The 23,787-nt window shown below is 41.1% G+C and overlaps 1 protein-coding gene across 1 annotated transcript in view; it reads right to left on the minus strand.

Annotated features, from left to right (window-relative positions):
• The window catches only part of ostn (osteocrin), a 37,068-nt gene extending 16,333 nt beyond the window's left edge, over positions 1–20,735 (minus strand). Inside the window, exon 1 of the mRNA XM_020504654.2 lies at positions 20,378–20,735. Coding sequence (XP_020360243.1) covers positions 20,378–20,407 — 30 coding nt within the window. The 5' untranslated portion in view covers positions 20,408–20,735. The remainder of the gene's footprint in view (positions 1–20,377) is intronic.
• Between the last annotated feature and the right edge of the window lie 3,052 nt (positions 20,736–23,787).

Raw genomic sequence — 23,787 nt, forward strand, 5'->3', positions numbered from 1 at the left:
TATATTTATTCATGATATTAGGAATAGAAACCTATGCAGCTATCAACAATATATGGGAATATCTGCTCAATCCCATATTTACAACCAACTGATTGGAGCATTACCACAAAAATGGAGGAGGCAAGTGAAAAAGGGAGAAAGTAGGGAACTTGTTTGCCTGCCATATATTAATAAAGGTTGGCTGAAAGAAATTGGCATAAATAGAAAAATATACCAGTTTCATTTGAGGACAAAAATGTTGACTGCTGTGCCATACAGGTTGCAAAATAAATGGGAAGAAATGTTTGATGTACCGATTCCATAGCACATGGTTTATGAACTGGTGCAAATATCAACACTTTATTCAACACTTAGAGTTTTTAAATTGAGATGATTAAATACAATTCTTGCCACAAACAGAATGCTGTATATATGGGGCATACAACAATCTCAGCTCTGTAGATTTTGCTGCAAAGAGACAGAATCACTAGATCATTTATTCTGGTGTTGCCCCTGTGTAGCTTGTTTCTGGTCACAGGTCCAGGGATGGTTAAAAAATCACAACATGCACTTAAAATGAACCTTACTAATAGCAGTTTTGGGCGATTTGGAAAGCCATGGTCAATAAATAACATAATAATACTCGTAATATATTAATACTCATCTTTAGCTCACAATCTGTGGATACTATAAAAAGTATGTAAAACATCACAGCACAATTAAAAAATATATGGCACATGGAAACCAAACGAGGGTGGTCTATGGGGATAGGTGGGGTGGGCTGAGAGTGGCTGAGGGCTGGGATTAAAGAGCTTATGTTTGATCATGTTATTATTGTTATGTGATTTCTTCGTATAAAAGTGCCATCTACAGTATGTAAAAGGTGAATGCAAAATGTGTACGTAAAATGAATGTATATGTAGCAGAAAAGCTGTAAAAAAAAAAAGATGTTTGTCCCCCGAAGACAGGGGGGTGGTGGATGGGTTAATAATATTTTTGAATTAAAAATAAATAAAGAAGTGTAGTTAGGCAATCAAACAGGCAAAAGGTCAGTACAGAGACAAAGGGGAGTCGCAATTCAACGGCTCAGGCACGAAACGTATGTGGCAGGGTCTACAGACAATTACAGATTACAAAGGGAAAACCAGCCATGTCGCAGACACTGCCGTCTTGCTCCCAAACAAGCTAAACACCACACAACGCCCGCTTTGAGAACAACACAGTGCAACTAACGCGGCCCGCTCCCAAGGAGTATGGGCTCTCGTTCTCCGTGGCCGACATGAGAAAGACATTTAAACGTGTTAACCCTAGCAAGGCTGCTGGCCCAAAAGGTATCCCTAGCCGTGTCCTCAGAGCAAATCAAATCAAATCAAATCACCAAATACAACAGGTGTAGTAGACCTTACAGTGAAATGCTTACTTACAAGCCCTTAACTTCTTAAATCATTGTTTGGTTAAGATAACAATTTTAAAAAGTGTTAAGTAAAAAACAGATAAGTAAAAATATATATGTGCAGACCAGCTGGCTGAAGTGTGTATGGACATGGTTAATCTCTCCTTATCCCAGGCTGCCGTCCTCATTTTGATGTCCATCATTGTTCCTCTATCCAAGAAAGCATTGGTAACTGAACTAAATGACTATCGCCCCGTAGCACTCACTTCTGTCATCATGAAGTGCTTTGAGAGGCTAGTTATTAAGGATCATATCACCTCTACCTTACCTGACACCCTAAACCCAATTTGCATACCGCCCCAATAGATCCAAAGACAATGCAATCGCACTGCACACAGCCCTATCCCATCTGGTCAAGATGGATACCTATGTAAGAATACTGTTCATTGACTATAGCTCAGCCTTCAACACTATAGTACCCTCCAAACCAAAAAGATCATTAAGGACATCAACCACCTGAGCCACGACCTGTTCACCCCGCTACCATCCAGAAGGCGAGATCCAGTACAGGTGCATCAAAGCTTGGACTGAGAGACTGAAACAGCTTCTATCTCAAGGCCATCAGACTGTTAAATAGCCATCACTAGCCGGCTATGTTTTTATAATGTTTACATACTGTGTTACTCATCTCATATGCATATACTGTATTGTATTCTACTGTAATTTGTACTGTAATAACTGCTTCTCCTAATGTTGATATATTTCTGAAATCTGTTATTTTACTTTAGATTTGTGTGTATTGTTGTGAATTGCTAGATATTACTGCACTGTTGGAGCTAGGAACACAAGCATTTCACTACACCACAATAACATCTGCTAAAAATGTATATGTGACCAATAAAATTTGATTTGATAATTATGCTTTGAAAGTTGATAAACTTGTAACCTCACTTTTGTGAAAATGGCCCTTGAATATTTGGTAAAGCTCTTCTTTGTCAAAACACATTCAACATTGTTCACACCCTCTTAAGCCTTAGCCCCATCTCTTTAAGCATTAACATGTAAGGCCATGTTCTAAACAACCAAAGATTGCAAGACTAAAGGCTGGTTTATACTACATCTATCAACAGTTGTCATAGTGACATCATGAACATTCCATTGTCATCTGACATCAAACTTGTCATTGCAATTATTTATTTAATTTAACTAGGCAAGTCAGTTAAGAACAAATTCTTATTTTCAATGACAGCCTAGGAACAGTGGGTTAACTGCCTGTTCAGGGGCAGAATGACAGATTTGTACCTTCTCAGCTCAGGGATTTGAACTTGCAACCTTTTGGTTACTAGTCAAACACTCTAACCACTAGGCTACCCTGCCGCCGCATTATGAAAAAGTATAACCACAATAACTAGATGCTGCATGATATCAGCAACCTAGTGGTCCATAGCATAACTAGTGTATTTTAACAACAATAAACCCACCCATTAAAAAATGTATTTAGTACATTTTTTAAAAATCTATCTAGTTAACCAGGCAATTAAAAGCAACTTTCTAAACAATCTTCCGTTTTGTTCATTTCTAGCTAATGTTAAGTTAGCTGGCTAGCCTTGGCTCATTTGTCTTCATTACTAAAGGAAAATAAAGTCACAACAAGATCATTATCTACAAGTTAATGGCTTAATGGATACGAATAATATTAATACACAGATCATAAGCGAGCCAGCCAGCTAATGTTAGCTAGCTAGCTAACGGCACGCTTTAACTTGAAAAGACTTTCTGACAAAATTATAAATGAATAATAACTGAAAATGGAGCTAGCTGAACTAAGTTACCTGTAGACATGGATGGACGTTTCTACCTCTCTGTCATGGATGGCATGGTTTCCCCTAGTTTGAAGTTGTAATTCATAGACAGGTGTTTTATACAACAGCCTTCTGTGTGTTCTCTTTTCAACTCCCTCTGCATATTTGCAATCAAACGCCAGCATTTTCTCCATCTCCTTGGCTATCATATTCTATTTCCACGGGGCATTTCACTGATTTCCAAACTCCATCCTCCAGAAAGTGGAGATCAATATATTTGCAGTTTTACTACGTGATATCTTTCAAAAAATCTGCATTAGAAAGGATTAACAACACATTCTGACCAGCTCATGTTATAGACAGAAGAGGGCTACATGGCAGACCAATCAGAACTCTTCTCTAAAACAAGCCTGTCCATAATAAATCACTGGTCTGCCTTCTTTACAATGCTATCAACAAGGCAGGTCCTACACAACCTAGTTTTGTCTCACCTCGACCACTGTCCAGTCGTGTGGTCAGGTGCCACAAAGAGGGACAAAAGAAAATTACAATTAACCTTAAATGTACAGGGAGAGCTAACATAAACAATATACAGTTGAAGTCGGAAGTTTATATACACCTTAGCAAAATACATTTAAACTTCATTTTTCACAATTCCTCAGTTAGTGAGTTAGGATCACCACTTTATTTTAAGAATGTGAAATGTCAGGATAATAGTAGAGAGAATGATTTATTTCAGCTTTTATTTATTTCATCACATTCCCAGTGGGTCAGAAATGTACATACACTCAATTAGCAGTTGGTATCATTGCTTTTAAAACTTCTTAGGGCTTCAATCCCATTAACAGGATAGATATGACAACAGCCAGTGAAAGTGCAGGGCGCCAAATTCAAAACAACAGAAATCTCATAATTAAAATTCCTCAAACATACATGTATCTTATACCGTTTTAAAGGTAATCTTGTTGTTAATCCCACCACAGAGTGTCTGATTTCAAATAGGCTTCACAGCGAAAGCACCACAAACGGTTATGTTAGGTCACAGAAAAACCCAGCCATTTTTCCAGCCAAAGGTAGGAGTCACAAAAAGCACAAATAGAGATCAAATTCACCACTAACCTTTGATGATCTTCATCAGATGACACTCATAGGACTTCATGTTACACAATACATGTATGTTTTGTTTGATAAAGTTCATATTTATATAAAAAAATCTCAGTATAGATTGGCGCGTTACGTTCACTAGTTCCAAAAACATCCGGTGATATTGCAGAGAGCCACATCATTTTACAGAAATACTCATTATAAATGTCGATAAATGTAATTGTTAGACATGGAAATTTAGATATACCTCTCCTTATTGCAACCGCTGTGTCAGATTTTTTAAAAACTTTACGGAAAATACAAACCATGTAATAATCTGAGACGGCACTCAGAAAAAGAAAAAAAAATTATCCGCCATGTTGGAGTCAGCAGAAATCACATTATACAGTGCCTTGCGAAAGTATTCGGCCCCCTTGAACGTTGCGACCTTTTGCCACATTTCAGGCTTCAAACATAAAGATATAAAACTGTATTTTTTGTGAAGAATCAACAACAAGTGGGACAAAATCATGAAGTGGAACGACATTTATTGGATATTTCAAACTTTTTTAACAAATCAAAAACTGAAAAATTGGGCGTGCAAAATTATTCAGCCCCTTTACTCTCAGTGCAGCAAACTCTCTCCAGAAGTTCAGTGAGGATCTCTGAATGATCCAATGTTGACCTAAATGACTAATGATGATAAATACAATCCACCTGTGTGTAATCAAGTCTCCTGCACTGTGATAGTCTCAGAGGTCCGTTAAAAGCGCAGAGAGCATCATGAAGAACAAGGAACACACCAGGCAGGTCCGAGGTACTGTTGTGAAGAAGTTTAAAGCCGGATTTGGATACAAAAAGATTTCCCAAGCTTTAAACATCCCAAGGAGCACTGTGCAAGCGATAATATTGAAATGTAAGGAGTATCAGACCACTGCAAATCTACCAAGACCTGGCCGTCCCTCTAAACTTTCAGCTCATACAAGGAGAAGACTGATCAGAGATGCAGCCAAGAGGCCCATGATCACTCTGGATGAACTGCAGAGATCTACAGCTGAGGTGGGAGACTCTGTCCATAGGACAACAATCAGTCGTATATTGCACAAATCTGGCCTTTATGGAAGAGTGGCAAGAAGAAAGCCATTTCTTAAAGATATCCATAAAAAGTGTTGTTTAAAGTTTGCCACAAGCCACCTGGGAGACACACTAAACATGTGGAAGAAGGTGCTCTGGTCAGATGAAACCAAAATTGAACTTTTTGGCAACAATGCAAAACGTTATGTTTGGCGTAAAAGCAACACAGCTCATCACCCTGAACACACCATCCCCACTGTCAAACATGGTGGTGGCAGCATCATGGTTTGGGCCTGCTTTTCTTCAGCAGGGACAGGGAAGATGGTTAAAATTGATGGGAAGATGGATGGAGCCAAATACAGGACCATTCTGGAAGAAAACCTGATGGAGTCTGCAAAAGACCTGAGACTGGGACGGAGATTTGTCTTCCAACAAGACAATGATCCAAAACATAAAGCAAAATCTACAATGGAATGGTTCAAAAATAAGCATATCCAGGTGTTAGAATGGCCAAGTCAAAGTCCAGACCTGAATCCAATCGAGAATCTGTGGAAAGAACTGAAAACTGCTGTTCACAAATGCTCTCCATCCAACCTCACTGAGCTCGAGCTGTTTTGCAAGGAGGAATGGGAAAAAATGTCAGTCTCTCAATGTGCAAAACTGATAGAGACATACCCCAAGCGACTTACAGCTGTAATCGCAGCAAAAGATGGCGCTACAAAGTATTAACTTAAGGGGGCTAATAATTTTGCACGCCCAATTTTTCAGTTTTTGATTTGTTAAAAAAGTTTGAAATAATCAATAAATGTCGTTCCACTTCATGATTGTGTCCCACTTGTTGTTGATTCTTCACAAAAAATACAGTTTTATATCTTTATGTTTGAAGCCTGAAATGTGGCAAAAGGTCGCAAAGTTCAAGGGGGCCAAATACTTTCGCAAGGCACTGTAGATCATTCAAACAGTTTTAGAAACTTCAGAGTGTTTTCTATCCAATACTAATAATATGCATATATTAGCAACTGGGACTGAGGAGCAGGCCGTTGACTCTAGGCACCTCTGGGCACCTTTCATCCAAGCTACTCAATACTGCCCCTGCAGCCATAAGAAGGTAAATTGTTTAACTTGGGTCAAACATTTCAGGTAGCCTTCCACAAGCTTCCTACAATAAATTGTGTGAATTTTGGCCCATTCCTTCTGACAGAGCTGGTGTAAGTGAGTCAGGTTTGCTTGCTCGCACACGCTTTTTCAGTTCTGCCCACACATTTTCTAAAGGATTGAGGTCAGGGCTTTGTGTTGGCCACTCCAATACCTTGACTTGTTGTCCTTAAGCCATTTTGCCACAACTTCGGAAGTATGCTTGGGATCATTGTCCATTTGGAAGACCCATTTGCGACCAAACTTTAACTGAGGTCTTGAGATGTTGCTTCAATATATCCACATAATGTTAGTCCCTCATGATGCCGTCTATTTTGTGAAGGGCACCAGACCCTCCTGCAGCAAAGCACCCCAACAACATGCTGCAGCCACCATCGTGCTTCATGGTTGGGATGGTGTTCTTAGGCTTGCAAGCCTCCCCTTTTTCCTCTAAACATAACGATGGTCATTATGGCCAAACAGTTCTGTTTTTGTTACATCAGAACAGAGGACATTTCTCCAAAAAGTACGGTCTTTGTCCCCATGTGCAGTTGCAAACCGTAGACTGGCTTTTTTTATGCCGGTTTTGGAGCAGTGGCTTCTTCCTTGCCGAGCGGCCGTTCAATTCATGTCGATGTAGGACTCGTTTAATGTGGATACGGATGCTTTTGTACCTGTTTCCTCCAGCACCTTCACAAGGTCCTTTGCTGTTGTTCTGGGATTGATTTGCACTTTTCGCACCAAAGTACGTTCATCTCTAGGAGACAGAACACGTCTCCTTCCTGAGCGGTATGATGGCTGCGTGTTCCCATGGTTCCCATACTTGCGTACTATGTTTGCACAGATGAACGTGGTACCTTCAGGCGTTTGGAAATTGCTCCCAAGGATGAACCTTAATTATGTTGAACATAATAAACAGCTCTCTATCCACCGGATGTGTACCAAACTCACTAAAAGTGGCAGTAATTAAGCCTCTCTTGAAAAAGCCAAACCTTGACCCAGAAATTAAAAAAAAACATTGGCATATATCGAATCTTCCATTCCTCTCTAAAATTGTAGAAAAAGGTGGTAAGTTACTTTTAAATGGCGTCAGACCGAGGCTCTGCATCTGTCCTTGTGCTCCTAGACCTTAGTGCTGCTTTTGATACCATCGATCACCACATTCTTATGGAGAGATTGGAAACCCAAATTGGTCTACATGGACAAGTTCTTGCCTGGTTTAGATCTTATGTGTCGGAAAGATATCAATTTGTCTCTTTGAATGGTTTGTCCTCTGACAAATCAACTGTAAATTTCGGTGTTCCTCAAGATTCCGTTTTAGGACCACTATTGTTTTATTTTTTACATCTTGGGGATGTCATTTGAAAACATAATGTTAACTTTCACTGCTATGCGGATGACACACAGCTGTACATTTCAATGAAACATGGTGAAGCCCCAAAATTGCCCTCGCTGGAAGCCTGTCTCCCCGCCCTGCCTGGCCGGTTCCCCTCTCTCCACTGGGATTCTCTGCCTAACCCTATTACAGGGGCTGAGTCACGGGTTTACTGGTGCTCTTCCATGCCGTCCCTAGGAGGGATGCGTCACTTGAGTGGGTTGAATCACTGATGTGGTCTCCCTGTCTGGGTTGGCGCCCCCCCTTGGGTTGTGCCGTGGCGGAGATCTTTGTGGGCTATACTCAGCCTTGTCTCAGGATGGTAAGTTGGTGGTTGAAGATATCCCTCTAGTGGTGTGGGGGCTGTGCTTTGGCAAAGTGGGTGGGGTTATATCCTGCCTGTTTGGCCCTGTCTGGGGCTATCATCGGATGAGGCCACAGTGTCCCCTGACCCCTCCTATCTCAGCTTCCAGTATTTATGCTGCAGTAGTTTATGTGTCGGGGGGCTTGGGTCAGTTTGTTATATCTGGAGTACTTCTCCTGTCTTATCCGGTGTCCTGTGTGAATTTCAGTATGCTCTCTCTAATTCTATCTTTCTTTCTCTCTTTCGGAGGACCTGAGCCCTAGGACCATGCCTCAGGACTACCTGGCATGATGACTCCTTGCTGTCCCCAGTCCACCTGGCCATGCTGCTGCTCCAGTTTCAACTGTTCTGCCTGCGGCTATGGAACCCTTACCTGTTCACCGGACGTGCTACATGTCCCAAACCTGCTGTTCTCAACTCTCTAGAGACAGCAGGAGCGGTATAGATACTCTCAATGATCAGCTATGATTAGCCAAGGTGCTGACTTGTTGCACCATCGACAACTACTGTGATTATTATTATTTGACCATGCTGGTCATTTATGAACATTTGAACATCTTGGCCATGTTCTGTTATAATCTCCACCTGGCACAACCAGAAGGGGACTGGCCACCCCTCATAGCCTGGTTCGTCTCTATGTTTCTAGGTTTTGGCCTTTCTGGGGAGTTTTTCTACACCTTCATTGCTTGCTGTTTGGTGTTTTAGGCTGGATTTCTGTACAGCACTTTGATATATCAGCTGATGTAAGAAGGCCTATATAAATACATTTGATTTACTTGTGGAGGTCTACAAAAAAAATTCAGAGGTCTTGGCTGATTTCTTTAGATTTTCCCATGATGTCAAGCAAAGAGGCACTGAGTTTGAAGGTAGGCCTTGAAATACATTCACAGGTACACCTCCAATTGACTCAAATGATTTCAATTAGCCTATCAGAAGTTTCTAAAGCCATGACATAATTTTCTCGAATTTTCCAAGCTGTTTAAAGGCACAGCTGCTTGCAAGCCTCCCCTTTTTCCTCTAAACATAACGATGGTCATTATGGCCAAACAGTTCTGTTTTTGTTACATCAGAACAGAGGACATTTCTCCAAAAAGTACGGTCTTTGTCCCCATGTGCAGTTGCAAACCGTAGACTGGCTTTTTTTATGCCGGTTTTGGAGCAGTGGCTTCTTCCTTGCCGAGCGGCCGTTCAAGTCATGTCGATGTAGGACTCGTTTAATGTGGATACGGATGCTTTTGTACCTGTTTCCTCCAGCACCTTCACAAGGTCCTTTGCTGTTGTTCTGGGATTGATTTGCACTTTTCGCACCAAAGTACGTTCATCTCAGTCAAAGGCACAGTCAAATTAGTGTATTAGTGTACTTCTTACCCACTGCAATTGTGATACAATGAATTATAAGTGAAATAATCTGTCTGTAAACAATTGTTGGAAAAATTACTTGTGTCATGCACAAAGTAGATGTCCTAACCGACTTGCCAAAACTATAGTTTTCGAACAAGAAATTTGTGGAGTGGTTGAAAAACGAGTTTTAATGACTCCAACCTAAGTGTATGTAAACGTCCTACTTCAACTGTATATACTGTATTGTATTCTACTGTATTTTAGTCAACGCCACTTCGACATTGCTCGTCCTAATATTTATTCATATATTTCTTTATGTGTATTGTTGTGTACTGTTGGAGCTAGGAACACAAGCATTTCGTTACACCCGCAATCATATCTGCTAAAAATGTGTATGTGACCAATGTAAACTTCTGACTTCAACTGTACATGTCAATCTCTCTTGGCTCAAAGTAGAGGAGAGATTGATTTCATCACTACTTGTATTTGTGAGAAGTATTGACATGTACAGTTGAAGTATTGAACTGTCTGTTTAAACTACTAGCACACAGCTCAGACACCCATGCCTACCCCCACAAGACATGCCACCAAAGGTCCTATCACAGTCCAGAACAGAGTTTGCGAGGCCCATAGTACTACATAGAGCCATGACTATATGGCTCTCTATTCCACATAGAGTAACTCATGCAAGCAGAAAATCAGATAAAAAAAAACATAAAAATAGACAATATGGAACAGTGGAGATTGTGAAGAGACAAGCACACAGGCATAGACACACATATACACACGTGAACATACACCCCATACAGAGTATTGGCCTGAGGGCACCCACTTAACGTGTTGTGAAATCTGTTGTGAATGTATAGATTTAGAAAAAAACATGGTATATAACTACCTTAATTTTGTTGGACCCCGGGAAGAGTATCTGCCGCCTTGGCATCCCTAATAGGGTTCCATAATAAATACAAAAACAAATATTAGGTTTGGCTGCTTTAGTTTGATATGCTACGTTAGGTTAGGGGTTAAGGGGTTAAGGTAAGGGTTAAGATAAGGGTTAAAGGTTTACAGTTAGGGTTAGAGGAAGGGTTAGCTAACAGTGGTATAGATAAAACGGAGTAAGTAGTTGCAAAGTTGCCGATTAGCTAAAACATTCCATGATGAGATTCGAACGGGCAACCTTTGGGATGCTAGACGTTCGTGTTATACGACTGCCAATCCACCCTGACGGTTTGGTCTACAAACTAATATGCCACTGTAGAAAGGGGAGACTCTCACAAATACGATGGTGTTCTATGTTTTGCACTACGACCCCCACAAGTAGAGTGGGACTCATCTGAAGGTAACGCATACAAAGGAATGGAAGTATGGAGGTAATTTTGTGCCAACAAAAAATAAGAGGTTAAATAAGTGTCCTCACCCCACCCGGTTTTTAGAGTCATACCAAATATAACATACAGTATCATACTAATTTCAGTGTCCCGAATTTACGTATGTCAATTAAATGTAACCTAACGTAAAGTAACAAATCATACTAAAAGGCATGGCACGGATTTTAGTTAAATATAATATGTTTTGCTCTGAGACCAGGCTGACCGATGGGGAAAAACACTTGCACATTAGGATGATGCCTTTGCAGTATGTACACTACCAAGGTTTTTCTTTTTCTGAAATAACGCATCATGCAGTAACCAAAAAAGTGTTCAATAAATCAAAATATATTTGAGATTTGAGATTCTTCAAATAGCCACCCTTTGCCTTGATGACAGCTTTGCACACTCTTGGCATTTTCTCAAGCAGCTTCATGAGGTAGTTGCCGGGAATGCATTTCAATTAATAGGTGTGCCTTGTTAATGCGTTTGAGCCAATCAGTTGTGTTGTGACAAGGTAGGGGGATATACAGAATATAACCCTATTTGGTAAAAGACCAAGTTCATTTTATGGCAAGAACAGCTCAAATCAGCAAAGAGAAATGACAGTTTGTCATTACTTTAAGACATGAAGGTCAGCCAATAAGGAACATTTCAATAACCTTTAAAGTTTCTTCAAATGCAGTCGCAAAAACCATCAAGCGCTATGATGAAACTGGCTCTCATGAGGACCGACACAGTAAAGGAAGACCCAGAGTTACCTCTGCTGCAGAGGACAAGTTCATTTGAGTTACCCGTCTCAGAAATTGCAGCCCAAATAAATGCTTTAAAGAGTTCAAGTGACAGACACATCTCAACATCAAAAGTTCAGAGGAGACTGCATGAATCAGGCCTTTTATGGTTGAATCGCTGCAAAGAAACCACTACTAAAGGACACCAATAAGAAGAAGAGACTTGCTTGGGCCAAGGAACACGAGCAATAGACATTAGACCGGTGGAAATGTAACCTTTGGTCTGGGGTCCAAATTTGAGATTTTTGGTTCCAACCACCATGTCTTTGTGAGATGCAAAGTAGGTGAACAGATGACCTCTGCATGTGTGGTTCCCACTGTAAAGCATGGAGGAGGAGGTGTTATGGTGTGGGGGTGCTTTGCTGGTGACACTGTCTGTGATTTATTTAGAATTCAAGGCACACTTAACCAGCATGGCTACCACAGCATTCTGCAGCGATACGCCATCCCATCTGGTTTGGGCTTAGTGTGACTATCATTTGTTTTTCAACAGGACAATGACCCAACACACTTACAGGCTGTGTAAGGGCTATTTTACCAAGAAGGAGAGTGATAGAGTGCTGCATCAGATGACCTGGCCTCCACAATCACCCGACCTCAACCAAATTGAAATGGTTTGGTATGAGTCAGGCCGCGGAGTGAAGGAAAAGCAGCCAACAAGTGCTTAGCATAAGTGGGAACTCCTTTAAGACTGTTGGAAAAGCATTCCAAGTGAAGCTGGTTGAGAGAATGCCAAGAGTGTGCAAAGCTGTCATCAAGGCAAAGGGTGGCTATTTGAAGAATCTCAAATATAAAATCTATTTTGATTCGTTAAATTTTTGGGGGGTGACTAGATGATTCCATATGTGTTATTTCATAGTTTGATGTCTTCACTGTTATTCTACAATGTAGAAAATAGTACAAATAAACAAAAACCCTTGAAATAGTAGGTGTTCTAAAACTTTGGACCGGTAGTGTATGAGCCTAGTATGTTGTATAAGTTTTAATAAACGTTACATTCTAAATGGTATGAAGTACAATTACTACACATGTAGGTTTAGTCAAATCCAATTTATTTATATAGCCCTACTTACATCAGCTGATATCTCAAAGTGATGTACAGAAACCCCGCCTAAAACCCCAAACAGCAAGCAATGCAGGTGTAGAAGCATGGTGGCTAGGAAAAACTCCCTAGAAAGGCCAAAACCTAGGAAGAAACCTAGAATGTTAACATCCTGTCATAAAGAGCACATTTAACTGTAGTAAGTACCTATTAAGTGCAAAATAAAGTAACAGGGTTAACCGTAACAGTGTTAGCAAATTCATCTTAAATCAGCCATTAATCCCCTGAGACAGCTCAGCGTTCAACACCATAGTCCCCTCTAAGCACTTTCCCAAGCTCGGTGGTAGGCCTGATCCCCGATGACGATGAGACAGCCTACAGGGAGGAGGTCAGAGACCTGGCAGTGTGGTGCCAGGACAACAACCTCTCCCTCAATGTCAGCAAGACAAAATAGCTAATCGTGGACTACAGGAAATGGAGGGACGAGCACACCCCTATCCACATCAACAGGGCCGCAGTGGAGTGGGTTGAGAGCTTCAAGTTCCTTAGTGTCCATATCACCAAGGACTTAATATGGTCCACTCACACCAGCACAGTCGTGAAGAAGGCATGACAATGCCTCTACCCCTCAGGAGGTTGAAATTATTTGGCATGGCCCCTCAGATCGCCATTGAGCGCATCTTGATTGGCTGCATCACTGCTCGGGATGGCAACTGCACCTCCCTCGATCACAAGGCGCTACAGAGTGTTACACGGACGGCCCAGTACATCACTGGGGCAGAGTTCCCTGCCATCCAGGATCTCTATATCAGGCGGTGTCAGAGGAAGGCCCGTAAAATTATTATCAAATACCCCAGCCACCCAAGCCATAGACTGGTCACGTTGCTACCAGAGCACAAATTCTGTGACCAAAACCGCTTCTACGCCCAAGCCATAAGAGTGCTGAACAGTTAATCAAATGGCTACCTGGACTTTCACTGACTTTCTTGCGCTGACTATGCACACTCATTGGACTCTACCCACACACTCACACATACTTACACTAACACTCCAACACACACATACATACACACACCATTACATCCGCTCACACCAGTGGAGGCTCCTCAGAGGAGGAAGGAAAGGACCATCCTCGTCAGAGAATTTCAGAAAAATGTAAATAATGAAACATTCAAAAAGTTACCATTTTTAGATACAACTATACTAAATATATTCACGTCACCAAATAATTGATTAAAACACAATGAAGGTCTACAGTAGCCTCAACAGCACTCTGTAGTGTAGCACCATGGTATAGCTGGAGGACAGCTAGTTTCCGTCCTCCTCTGGGTTCATTGACTTCAAAATAAAAAAGGCTCATGGTTCTCACCCCCTTCCATAGATTTACAGTAATAATGACAATTAATTATCAGAGCTCTTGCAGCATGAACTGACATGTTGTTCACCAAATTAATCAAGTATTGAACGCATAATTTACAGCTAGCTAGCACTGCAGTGCATAAAATGTGGTGAGTAGTTGACTCAAAGAGAGGGAAGACAATAGTCGAACAGTTTTGTACAAATTAATTTCTTCCAATTGAATTGAAGCTAGAGTGAGAGAGAATGAGAGCCATATTTCCTTCCTATTTCCTATTTTTTCTCACTTTTCACTTTCACAGTGTAACTGCTAAACTATTTGGTGACTGTACACTTTACTGCATGATTGTAGCTGGTACACAAACACATTAGTTCTATTAGCTATATTGACTATGACGCTAGCTAATATGGTGACAAAGATGTAGGCTGTGAGTTAGAGGTCATGATATGAAGGTTTGGCTTAGAATTTTTTTTTGGCTTGGTCACAGACAGCTGATGTGGTGTTCACTGAAATGTGAGTATCATGTAGTAGCCTGAACCTATCGATATTACATTGAGCTGGGTGATTGGAATATGACTGACAGTCATCCAGTATGCTGTAATAGAAGTAAGGCCATGATCATAAAATAAATAATCGTCCTCCCTCATCTTAAACGGCACTGACCGGCAAACACACACATACACTTTCACACTTTTCAACACACTGCTGCAACTTTGTTTATTATCTATACTGATTGCCTTGTCACTTTTACCCCTACCTACATGAACACAGAAATGGCTTCTAGAACGTGAACTTTCCTAAGCCTTAAAGTGTATGCAATCTGTAAATATAAATTAAATTGTTAAATTACAAGCCTAGTTTGTTTGGCCACAAAAAAAGACAACAACCTTCCCGCTAGCCATGATTGGCTGAGATAATGAGGGGGCTGGACATGCTGAGAGATTGAGTTTTGAAATCAGTGGAATTAAAGTATGATAGCTAAGGAGATGGAGAAATCGTCTGTCTCCGGATTACATAGCGGATTACAAGCGTCCATCCATGTACAGTATACTGGTAAGATAGTCTAGCTAGCCACATTTTCAGATATTGCACGTTTCTAATTTTAATTTCAAGTAAAGTGTACAGTTAGTTAGCTAGCTAACGTTAGCTGGCTAGCTCGCTAGCTAACCTTACATGTATGATCTGTGTTAGTAATATTATTCGTGTCTCAGAGCCATTTGCTTTGCTAGTTATAATCTAATGTTTGTATTTGTATGTATTATGGAACTCCTTCTTAGCTGCTGCCAAGAATAAAACTTCTTACCGTCCCACCTGGCCAACATCCGGTGAAAATGCAGAGTGTGAAATTCAAACTACAGAATTATAAATGTTTAACTTTCATAAAATCACAAGTGTAATACATCAAAATAAAGCTTAACTTCTTGTTAATCCAGCATCAGATTTCAAAAAGGCTTTATGGTGAAAGCCCTCCATGCGATTATCTGAGGACAGCGGCCCGCTTACAAAAGCATGAAAAGCATATTTCAACCAGGCAGGTGCGCCACGGAAGTCAGAAATAGTAATATAATAAATGCCTTACCTTTGATGATCTTCTTCTGTTGGCACTCTAAAAGGTCCCCGATACATCACAAATGGTTCTTTTGTTTGATAATGTCCTTCTTTATATCCATAAAAACTCAGTTTAGCTGGCGCGCTTCAGTCAATAATCCACCCAGTTTCCCTCCGTCAAAATGCATACAAAATGAATCCCAAACATTACTAAGAAAATTTTCCAAACAAGCCAAACAACGTTTATAATCAAACATTAGGTACCCTAATACGAAATAAACGATAACATTTAAGACGGAGAATCGTTATTGTCTTTACCGGAGAAAAATACCAATACCGCTCTCTTCCAAGCACTTGAAAACAGTTCAGCCAAAATGGGAGCCACCTAGAAAAATGTCAATTTCTGGCTCATTTTTCCAAACACCAGCATGAAACTCTTTCTAAAGACTGTTGACATCTAGTGTAAGCCCTGGGAACTGCAATCTGGGAGGATTTCGCCTTATAATAAAAGTAACAGCCATTGAAAACAGTGGTAGGCTGAAATTGTTTGGGGGGGATGGTTTTGTCTTCGGGGTTTCGCCTGCCATATCAGTTCTGTTATACTCACAGACATAATAATAAAAACTTCTATCCAAATCTAAACAGACAGCTCAGTACCTTCAGCTTGTCAACACTTACAAAAACAAGTAATGAGGATGTCAATCTCTCTTCCACTTTGAGCCATGAGAGATTGACATGCATGTCATTAATGTTAGCTCTCTGTGTACTTTTAAAGGCCAGCTGTGCTGCCCTGTTCTTTTATCGTTTTTTTATTTTTTATTTCACCTTTATTTAACCAGGTAGGCTAGTTGAGAACAATTTCTCATTTACAACTGCGACCTGGCCAAGATAAAGCAAAGCAGTGCAACACAAATAACAACACAGAGTTACACATGGAATAAACAAGCGTACAGTCAATAACACAATAGAAAAAAAGAAAGTCTATATACAGTGTTTGCAAATGGTGTGAGGAGGTAAAGCAATACATTGGCCAAAGTAGTGAAGTAATTACAATATAGCAAATTAACACTGGAGTGATAGATGTGCAGATGATGATGTGCAAGTAGAAGTACTGGTGTGCAAAAGAGCAGAAAAGTAAATAAAAACAATATGGGTATGAGGTAGGTAGATTGGATGGGCTATGTACAGCTGCAGCGATCGGTTAGCTGCTCAGATAGCTGATGTTTTAAGTTAGTGAGGGAAATATAAGTCTCCAGCTTCAGCGATCTTTGCAATTTGTTCCGGTCAATTGCAATTTTCCCAAGTCCCTCTTTGTGGCACCTGACCACACGACTGAACAGTAGTCCAGGTGCATCAAAACCAGGGCCTGTAGGACCGAAGTGTTGTTAAGAAGGCAGAGCAGCACATTATTATTGACCGACTTCTCCCCATCTTAGCTGCTGTTGTATCAATATTTTTTGACCATGACAGTTCAACAGTCCAACTGTGTTCAATTTCCACATTATTCATTACCAGACGTAGTTGAGTGATAGAGTTTAGTGAATGATCTGTCCCAAATACAATGCTTTTAGTTTTGGAAATATTTAGGACTAACTTATTCCTTGCTATCCATTCCAAAACTAACTGCAGCTCTTTGTTAAGTAATGCAGTCATTTCAGTCCCTGGAGTAGCTAATGTGTATAGTGTTGTGTCATCCGCATACAACAACATACTGGCTTTACTCAAAGTCAGTGGCATGTCGTTAGTAATGATTGAAAAAAGCAATGGGCCTCAACAGCTACCCTGGGGAATTCCTGCTTCTACCTGGATTATGTTTGAGTAGAAATGCTGGTGTTCTGTTAGACAAGTAACTCTTTATCCACATTATAGTAGGGGGTGTAAAGCCATAACACATACTTTTTTCCAGCAGCAGACTGTGATCGATAATGTCAAAAGCTGCACTGAAGGCTAGCTAACATTGAACCTGGTTGGTTTGAGACCTGCAGAGTCATGCAGGGTAGTAACATTATGAGTTTGGATTATGGTTCTTTGTTTAGCTAGCTAGCTACATATCTTAACAATAGACTTCACTATCCAAGTAACCATTTCAATAGAATGTTCAAGATGTCAATTCAACAACTGTTGATAGACTGTTGCTGGTAAATACGCTCTGGCTATCTACTCCGATTTCAGAGCACTCTCGTCCGAGTGTGTCAGAGCACAGAATAACTGACGAATTTACGAATGCTCAACACCCTTTGAATACGGCCAGTGTCAGTAAACGTTGGCTTAAAAAAAACTAATAAATTGTTGCCAGCAGCACAGTTGCAGTCACCAATGCTCTGGATAACATAAAAACAGATGAAAACAAAAGAAAACTCGCCCTGTCAAAGCAAGCATTTCACTTTGAGAATTTTTTTTATCCACTTTTCCTGAAACTTTTGAGTTTTAAGGAGTTGTTTTTTGTTCTGCTAGGGCAAGTAAAATTGTCAATATTTAAAAATAAATAGTTTTGCCATATAGAAAAAAAGAGTTCAGTTCACTTAAAGGAATCACTAACCACATTAAATAAATAATAGTCTTCAGAAATTACTTTGTCAAAGCAACACACTAACTAGGGCAGAAATGTTGGGGTTAAGTGGGTTAAAATGTCCTAGAAGTGACACGGTTGATGGAGGGACATGTCAAAATGTGGAAGTTTGGCACTTTAGCAAGTATTTATTCATATCAGATGTATTGAATTCCCCATGTGGTTGGTTTATATTAAAGGGCACTATACTATAGTATACTATTGATGCTCATTCTCCCCTACACACACTTGGCAACGTACTATTACTACTCAGGCTTTCTGAACACTGTCTGGATACACATACAGTATGTACACACACTACTCTACCCATTCTCACTTAAAACTCCACACTCTAGCCTGGTTTATACCTGGTGCTAACATGCGTCCTTTGTCCAACACTTATTACTCAACACAAGCTATTAGACCCTGTCTCAGGGATGGATCATTGGAGATCCTTTCGATCTCCACTGAGGTAGGTAAATCTGCTTCTAGTTTTTTTGTGCCCATTATGTGAAACAATTTACAGAGTTGGAATAATCCCCAATGCTCTCTGAATTTGGAAGAGATGGCGCCTCCAGGGATATTCAGAAGGCTGATTAAGGAATTTATTTTATGAAGAATGAGTTTGTTTTATATTATTTTGTGTATGAATGTGTATATTGATGTTTATATTGATGCGTATAGTGTATATTGATGTGTATGCATGATACAGGTCTCAGCATTACTCCCTGTCAGAATAAAGATTAAATAAAAGAATGAATGAAATAAAAACACTGTAGAATTCAAAGGACTATATCCTATTCTCTAATACCAATAGGGTATTAAAACTCCTTCACACCGTTTTTACCATACATGTAGTATTCCAATCCCTATCACTCTACAAGGGTCCAACTAATACCCCAAAACAACCCAAAACTACCCAAATTACTCAAAACAGCTACCCAAAACAGTAGGACCTCTCTACAACAAACACTCTGCTGCTGTCCCAACTTTCAACACCCTTCACTCGCTTCCAATAGCTGTAACCAACCTTTGGCACTAACGAGAGAAACATTTGATGGTCCAATTTAGCAATGGAATATACCCATAACACATGATGTGTGGGATTTGAGCAATTAAACACATGATTTGAGCAATTATACACTCTCATCATTAAATGTACAAAAACATAGTTCCACACATGGATATCTAATCTTTATCTAGTCTATATCTATCTATACCAAGTGTATCAGTCTACCCGAGAGCACTTGCATTCTGGTCCAAATGACCGAGCAGTAAATCAACCGAAAAGCTGGTAAAAATAACTAAATGTCTCTATTGCTCCATAGAATACCTTTTGGAACACCTTTCTCAAACTGTAAAATCATGCGGTCCTGTTTGAAACCATGCCGTGTTCTATTCCCCCAAGGTTTTCACAGTGTATGTTTTAGACTTGACTGGCAAAGGGTATTGTCTAGCAACATCAGCTAATTTTAGCATTTTCCATTCCCGAAAATAAACACCTCCACTCATCACATGCACTCTCCCCAATGTACGTACACCAACATTCTCTCAAAGACACACTCACACTCTCCATACGTCACAAACATTCTTTACCCACACACAAAGACACTCAAATTCTTCCATTCACAAAAATACAGATACAATTCAAAGATCAAACAAATGTTCTCACTAATTGTGAACTTAGGCAAGGTCTACAACCACCACTTAACAAAACTGTCACTCATCATTCACTCATCGTTCTTCTACTGTATTCTATATTGCACACATAAACAACATCTCTCAAGAACACCTGCACACATACACATAGGTGTGATGAACATACACTCTTAGAAAAAAGGGTTCCAATAGGGTTCTGGGGCTGTCCATACAGGAGAACACTTTTTGGTTCCATGCAAAACCCTCTGTGGAAAATGTTCTACATGGAACTCAAAATTGTTCTATCTGGAACCAAAAGGGTGCTAGTTGGAACCAAAAGTGGTTCTTCGAAGGGTTCTCCTATGGGGACAGCCAAAGAACCATTTTTGGTTCAAGATAGCACCTTGTTTTTCTAAGAGTGTACACACCTGCGCTACATTCATGCGTTTATGTATACATATATCCATGCATGTCTGAGCACCCACTTGTGCACAGAGAGCCCCATTCGTTCTATTGTACTCGTTCGTTCTATTGTACTCACCTTTGGTTTTAGATAGTCTGGAACACACATTTACACACACACAGGAGAAGAGAGAGGATGTTGAAAAGTTCCTGGAATTTCTCACGTTCCAACTTTTCCCTCCCTTTGCTTGTTCCTGGTGTTGACTTTCCCCGTTTTATAGGCTCTCCTCTGGAATCTCCACTCCAATCGGTGGTCGCGATTCCTCTGACATCATTTCTCCTCGTTTTCCACTGCTCCACTGCTCCTTGCCCTAAACCCTCTCACTCTGACATTTTCATCCTCATCACCCCAGGGCTGGGGTTATTACCTGCTAATGGGAACTCTGGGGAGTAGCTGGGTGGCCGGGGGAGGTGAGGGCTGTTGCCCCCCTCCCTCTGCTGGGCAACAGAGTTAATGTCCCAGAGATCAGAGGGAAAGGTCAGGTCCCGTTGCCTGATGAGGTGCATGCTGTCGGAATGACGGTCCTTAAAGCCACAGAGGCGAGCGGGCGATGTAGGTAGAGAGATCAGGGGAGGAGAGTGTAGGCGACAGGCAAGGTTTATCTTTCCATACCGCCTGCGGATGATCAGATCGCCTGCGGATGATCAGATCGCTCAGCCCAGGCTTGTATCTCCCCTGTTCCGAAATAAAGTCATGATAGCTAATCCTTGTCTAAACTAAAGTCAGATCCTCCTGACCTATACACTGACTGTATGCTATGTAGCCTAATATCATGCCCAATGAACCATCTAGGTCTCCATCTAGGGCTCTGTCTGTCTGTCTGTCTGTCTGTCTGTCTGTCTGTCTGTCTGTCTGTCTGTCTGTCTGTCTGTCTGTCTGTCTGTCTGTCTGTCTGTCTGTCTGTCTGTCTGTCTGTCTGTCTGAGCTAAACCTATGGATCCTGTGTCCTCCTATGCCCAACTCCTGGACCTCCAACTTCACTTGTCTTCAGTACAAAATCACATCTCATGTCGGTTGATCTCAACAAAAAATCCAGGGTTGACCAAACCAAAACCCAACCTTTGTAAAACTAGTCCATAAGAGTTCTTGCTACCTGTTATACCAAAACTGGTACAAAATTGGTTCAACCTGTTTGAATTCCTTCTATTTGAATTCTGAATCAATGTTTTCCCAGGTTTGAACAATATAAGACAGAGCTAGTGAGTGACACACTCTATAGCCCCTCTGGATCTCTCTCCTTAGACTGAGGGCAACCTGCAGCAAATCCAGCTGACTTATCACACACTATAATTCAATATAAACAGACCACCAACCACTTTTTATTGCCAACAAGTTATATCAAGATCCTCAGAGGGAGCAATGCATAGTAAAAAGGCAATGCTGTTTGGCAACCCACAAAAGCTGAGACACATAGGCAAAAGTGTCACAAGAACAGACGGACAAATCACTCATGAACAAGTAAACGCGAAGTACCTGGGGATGAAGTTGGACCCACACCTACACTGGACTAAATACGCCAGCCTGATCACAGTGAAACTGCTGTCTGGGCTTGGCACTCTAAAAATGGCAAGAGACTTCATCTCCAAGGACATCCTCCTGACAATCTACCACACCATGATAACAACTCACCTGGAGTACTGTGCCACAGTATGGCTTCACACCCTACATCAGTGCAATAAGGTGTGTGTGTGTGTGTGTGTGTGTGTGTGTGTGTGTGTGTGTGTGTGTGTGTATGGCGTGTGTGTGTATGGCGTGTGTGTGTATGGCGTGTGTGAGAGCAAAGAATTACCCCAGTCACCCCAGTCATGACCCCAATGCTACTCTGAAACTCCATTCAGAGCAAAAACTCTTTCCACTCGTTGATTCTATTAAAAGCCCTGGGCTGTGTGTGTGTGTTTTCATTTGTGCGTGTGTGTATGTATGCGCCCGTGTGTAGGTCTGTGTATGAGAGCGAAGAATGACCGCAGTGCTGGGTGCATGGATATCTGTCCATTAGATGCTGAGTGCTGTCGGAAACCCTGAACTGCGTCTCCTAGACAATGCTCTTTTAAGCAGAGAACACTGATTCTACCTCAGCCTATACATCCGCGACTGGTAGGCTCACACTCAATGATCGCTCCCACTTCAACTGCACCTAATGGCTTTCACAGCAGACATACTGTAGCTTCATTCAACTCACACACACACACACACATCACATGCACGTGGTCAGACACACACATGCACATGAACACGGTCAGACACAAGCACACAGGAACGCTCGCACTCACTAACATCACTAACTCCTCTCCCCGTCTGAACCTCACACAAACACACACACATTTTATTTGTTATTCACTCTGTATTTATTCCTTGTGTCACTATTTCAATATTTATCTTATCTTTAACTTTGCATTGTTGGAAAATGGACCTGTAAGGAATCGTTTCACTGTTAGTCTACACCTGTTGTCTACAAAGCATGTGACAAATAACATTTTGTTTTACTTTACTTTGTTTTTCTCTTTTTTATGTGTTTTCATATACACACTTGTGCCCTATAACTATGTACAGTGCATTGTTGTTGCAGTGTTGCATTACTTTTAAGCGTGCCATTGAACCCCAGGGTTGTATTCAGCTGACAGTATTAGAACCCACTGGTGGGGAGATGGAGTGTGTGGAGGGGGCTTCATCACACCACACACACACACACACACACACACACACACACACACACACACACACACACACACACACACACACACACACACACACACACACACACACACACACACACACACACACAGCCCACAGCTTTTAATAGAATCAATGAGTAGATAGAGTTTCAGCTCTGAATGGAGTTTGACCTCTCAGCACTTCGCCTGTGCTAATTAAATCATGTAAGCGGCCATATCCTGATCCTCTACGTGTGTTTGGATTGTGTAAAAATAACGCACGAAAGGGGGATTCTATGCTACGCTATGCTACGCTATGCTTGACAGGTATCAAGTGTTTGGGATATATGGTTGTTGTGGTTAGCCAAACAGGGACGGCATGTGTGTGTGCGTATGTGTGTATTGGAGGATCTTCTGTTGCCGGCAGCAACACCCTTTCACATCTCCCAGCTGGTTTCTGACAGACTCTATTCAGCAAAGCAGAAGAAGAATTTGGTCATTGAAAAAACACACCTGCGTTAATAATGACACGGTTAATACTCAAATAATGTCGGAAAAAATTACCCTCGCTCCGGATCACACCCCACTTCACCCCCTCCCCTTTTCCCGTTCACTTTCCGCCCCCCGCTCTCCCATCATTAGCGAAGACCTTCTCAGCTCATGATGTCATGCACCTCAACCTGCGGTTGCTATGGAAGGAGGACTGAGAGAGCTAAGGAGATGAGGTCACAGGGTTATGAGGTCACAGCCACTCAGTGACTAGGGGCGACAAGAAGCCAAGTGAAGGAGCCAACCCAGACCATTGACCTATGACCCCCCTCAACAGTCCCAAAGGGA

This window comes from Oncorhynchus kisutch, linkage group LG15, assembly GCF_002021735.2.
Source record: "Oncorhynchus kisutch isolate 150728-3 linkage group LG15, Okis_V2, whole genome shotgun sequence".
NCBI classification, from domain to species: Eukaryota; Metazoa; Chordata; class Actinopteri; order Salmoniformes; family Salmonidae; genus Oncorhynchus; species Oncorhynchus kisutch.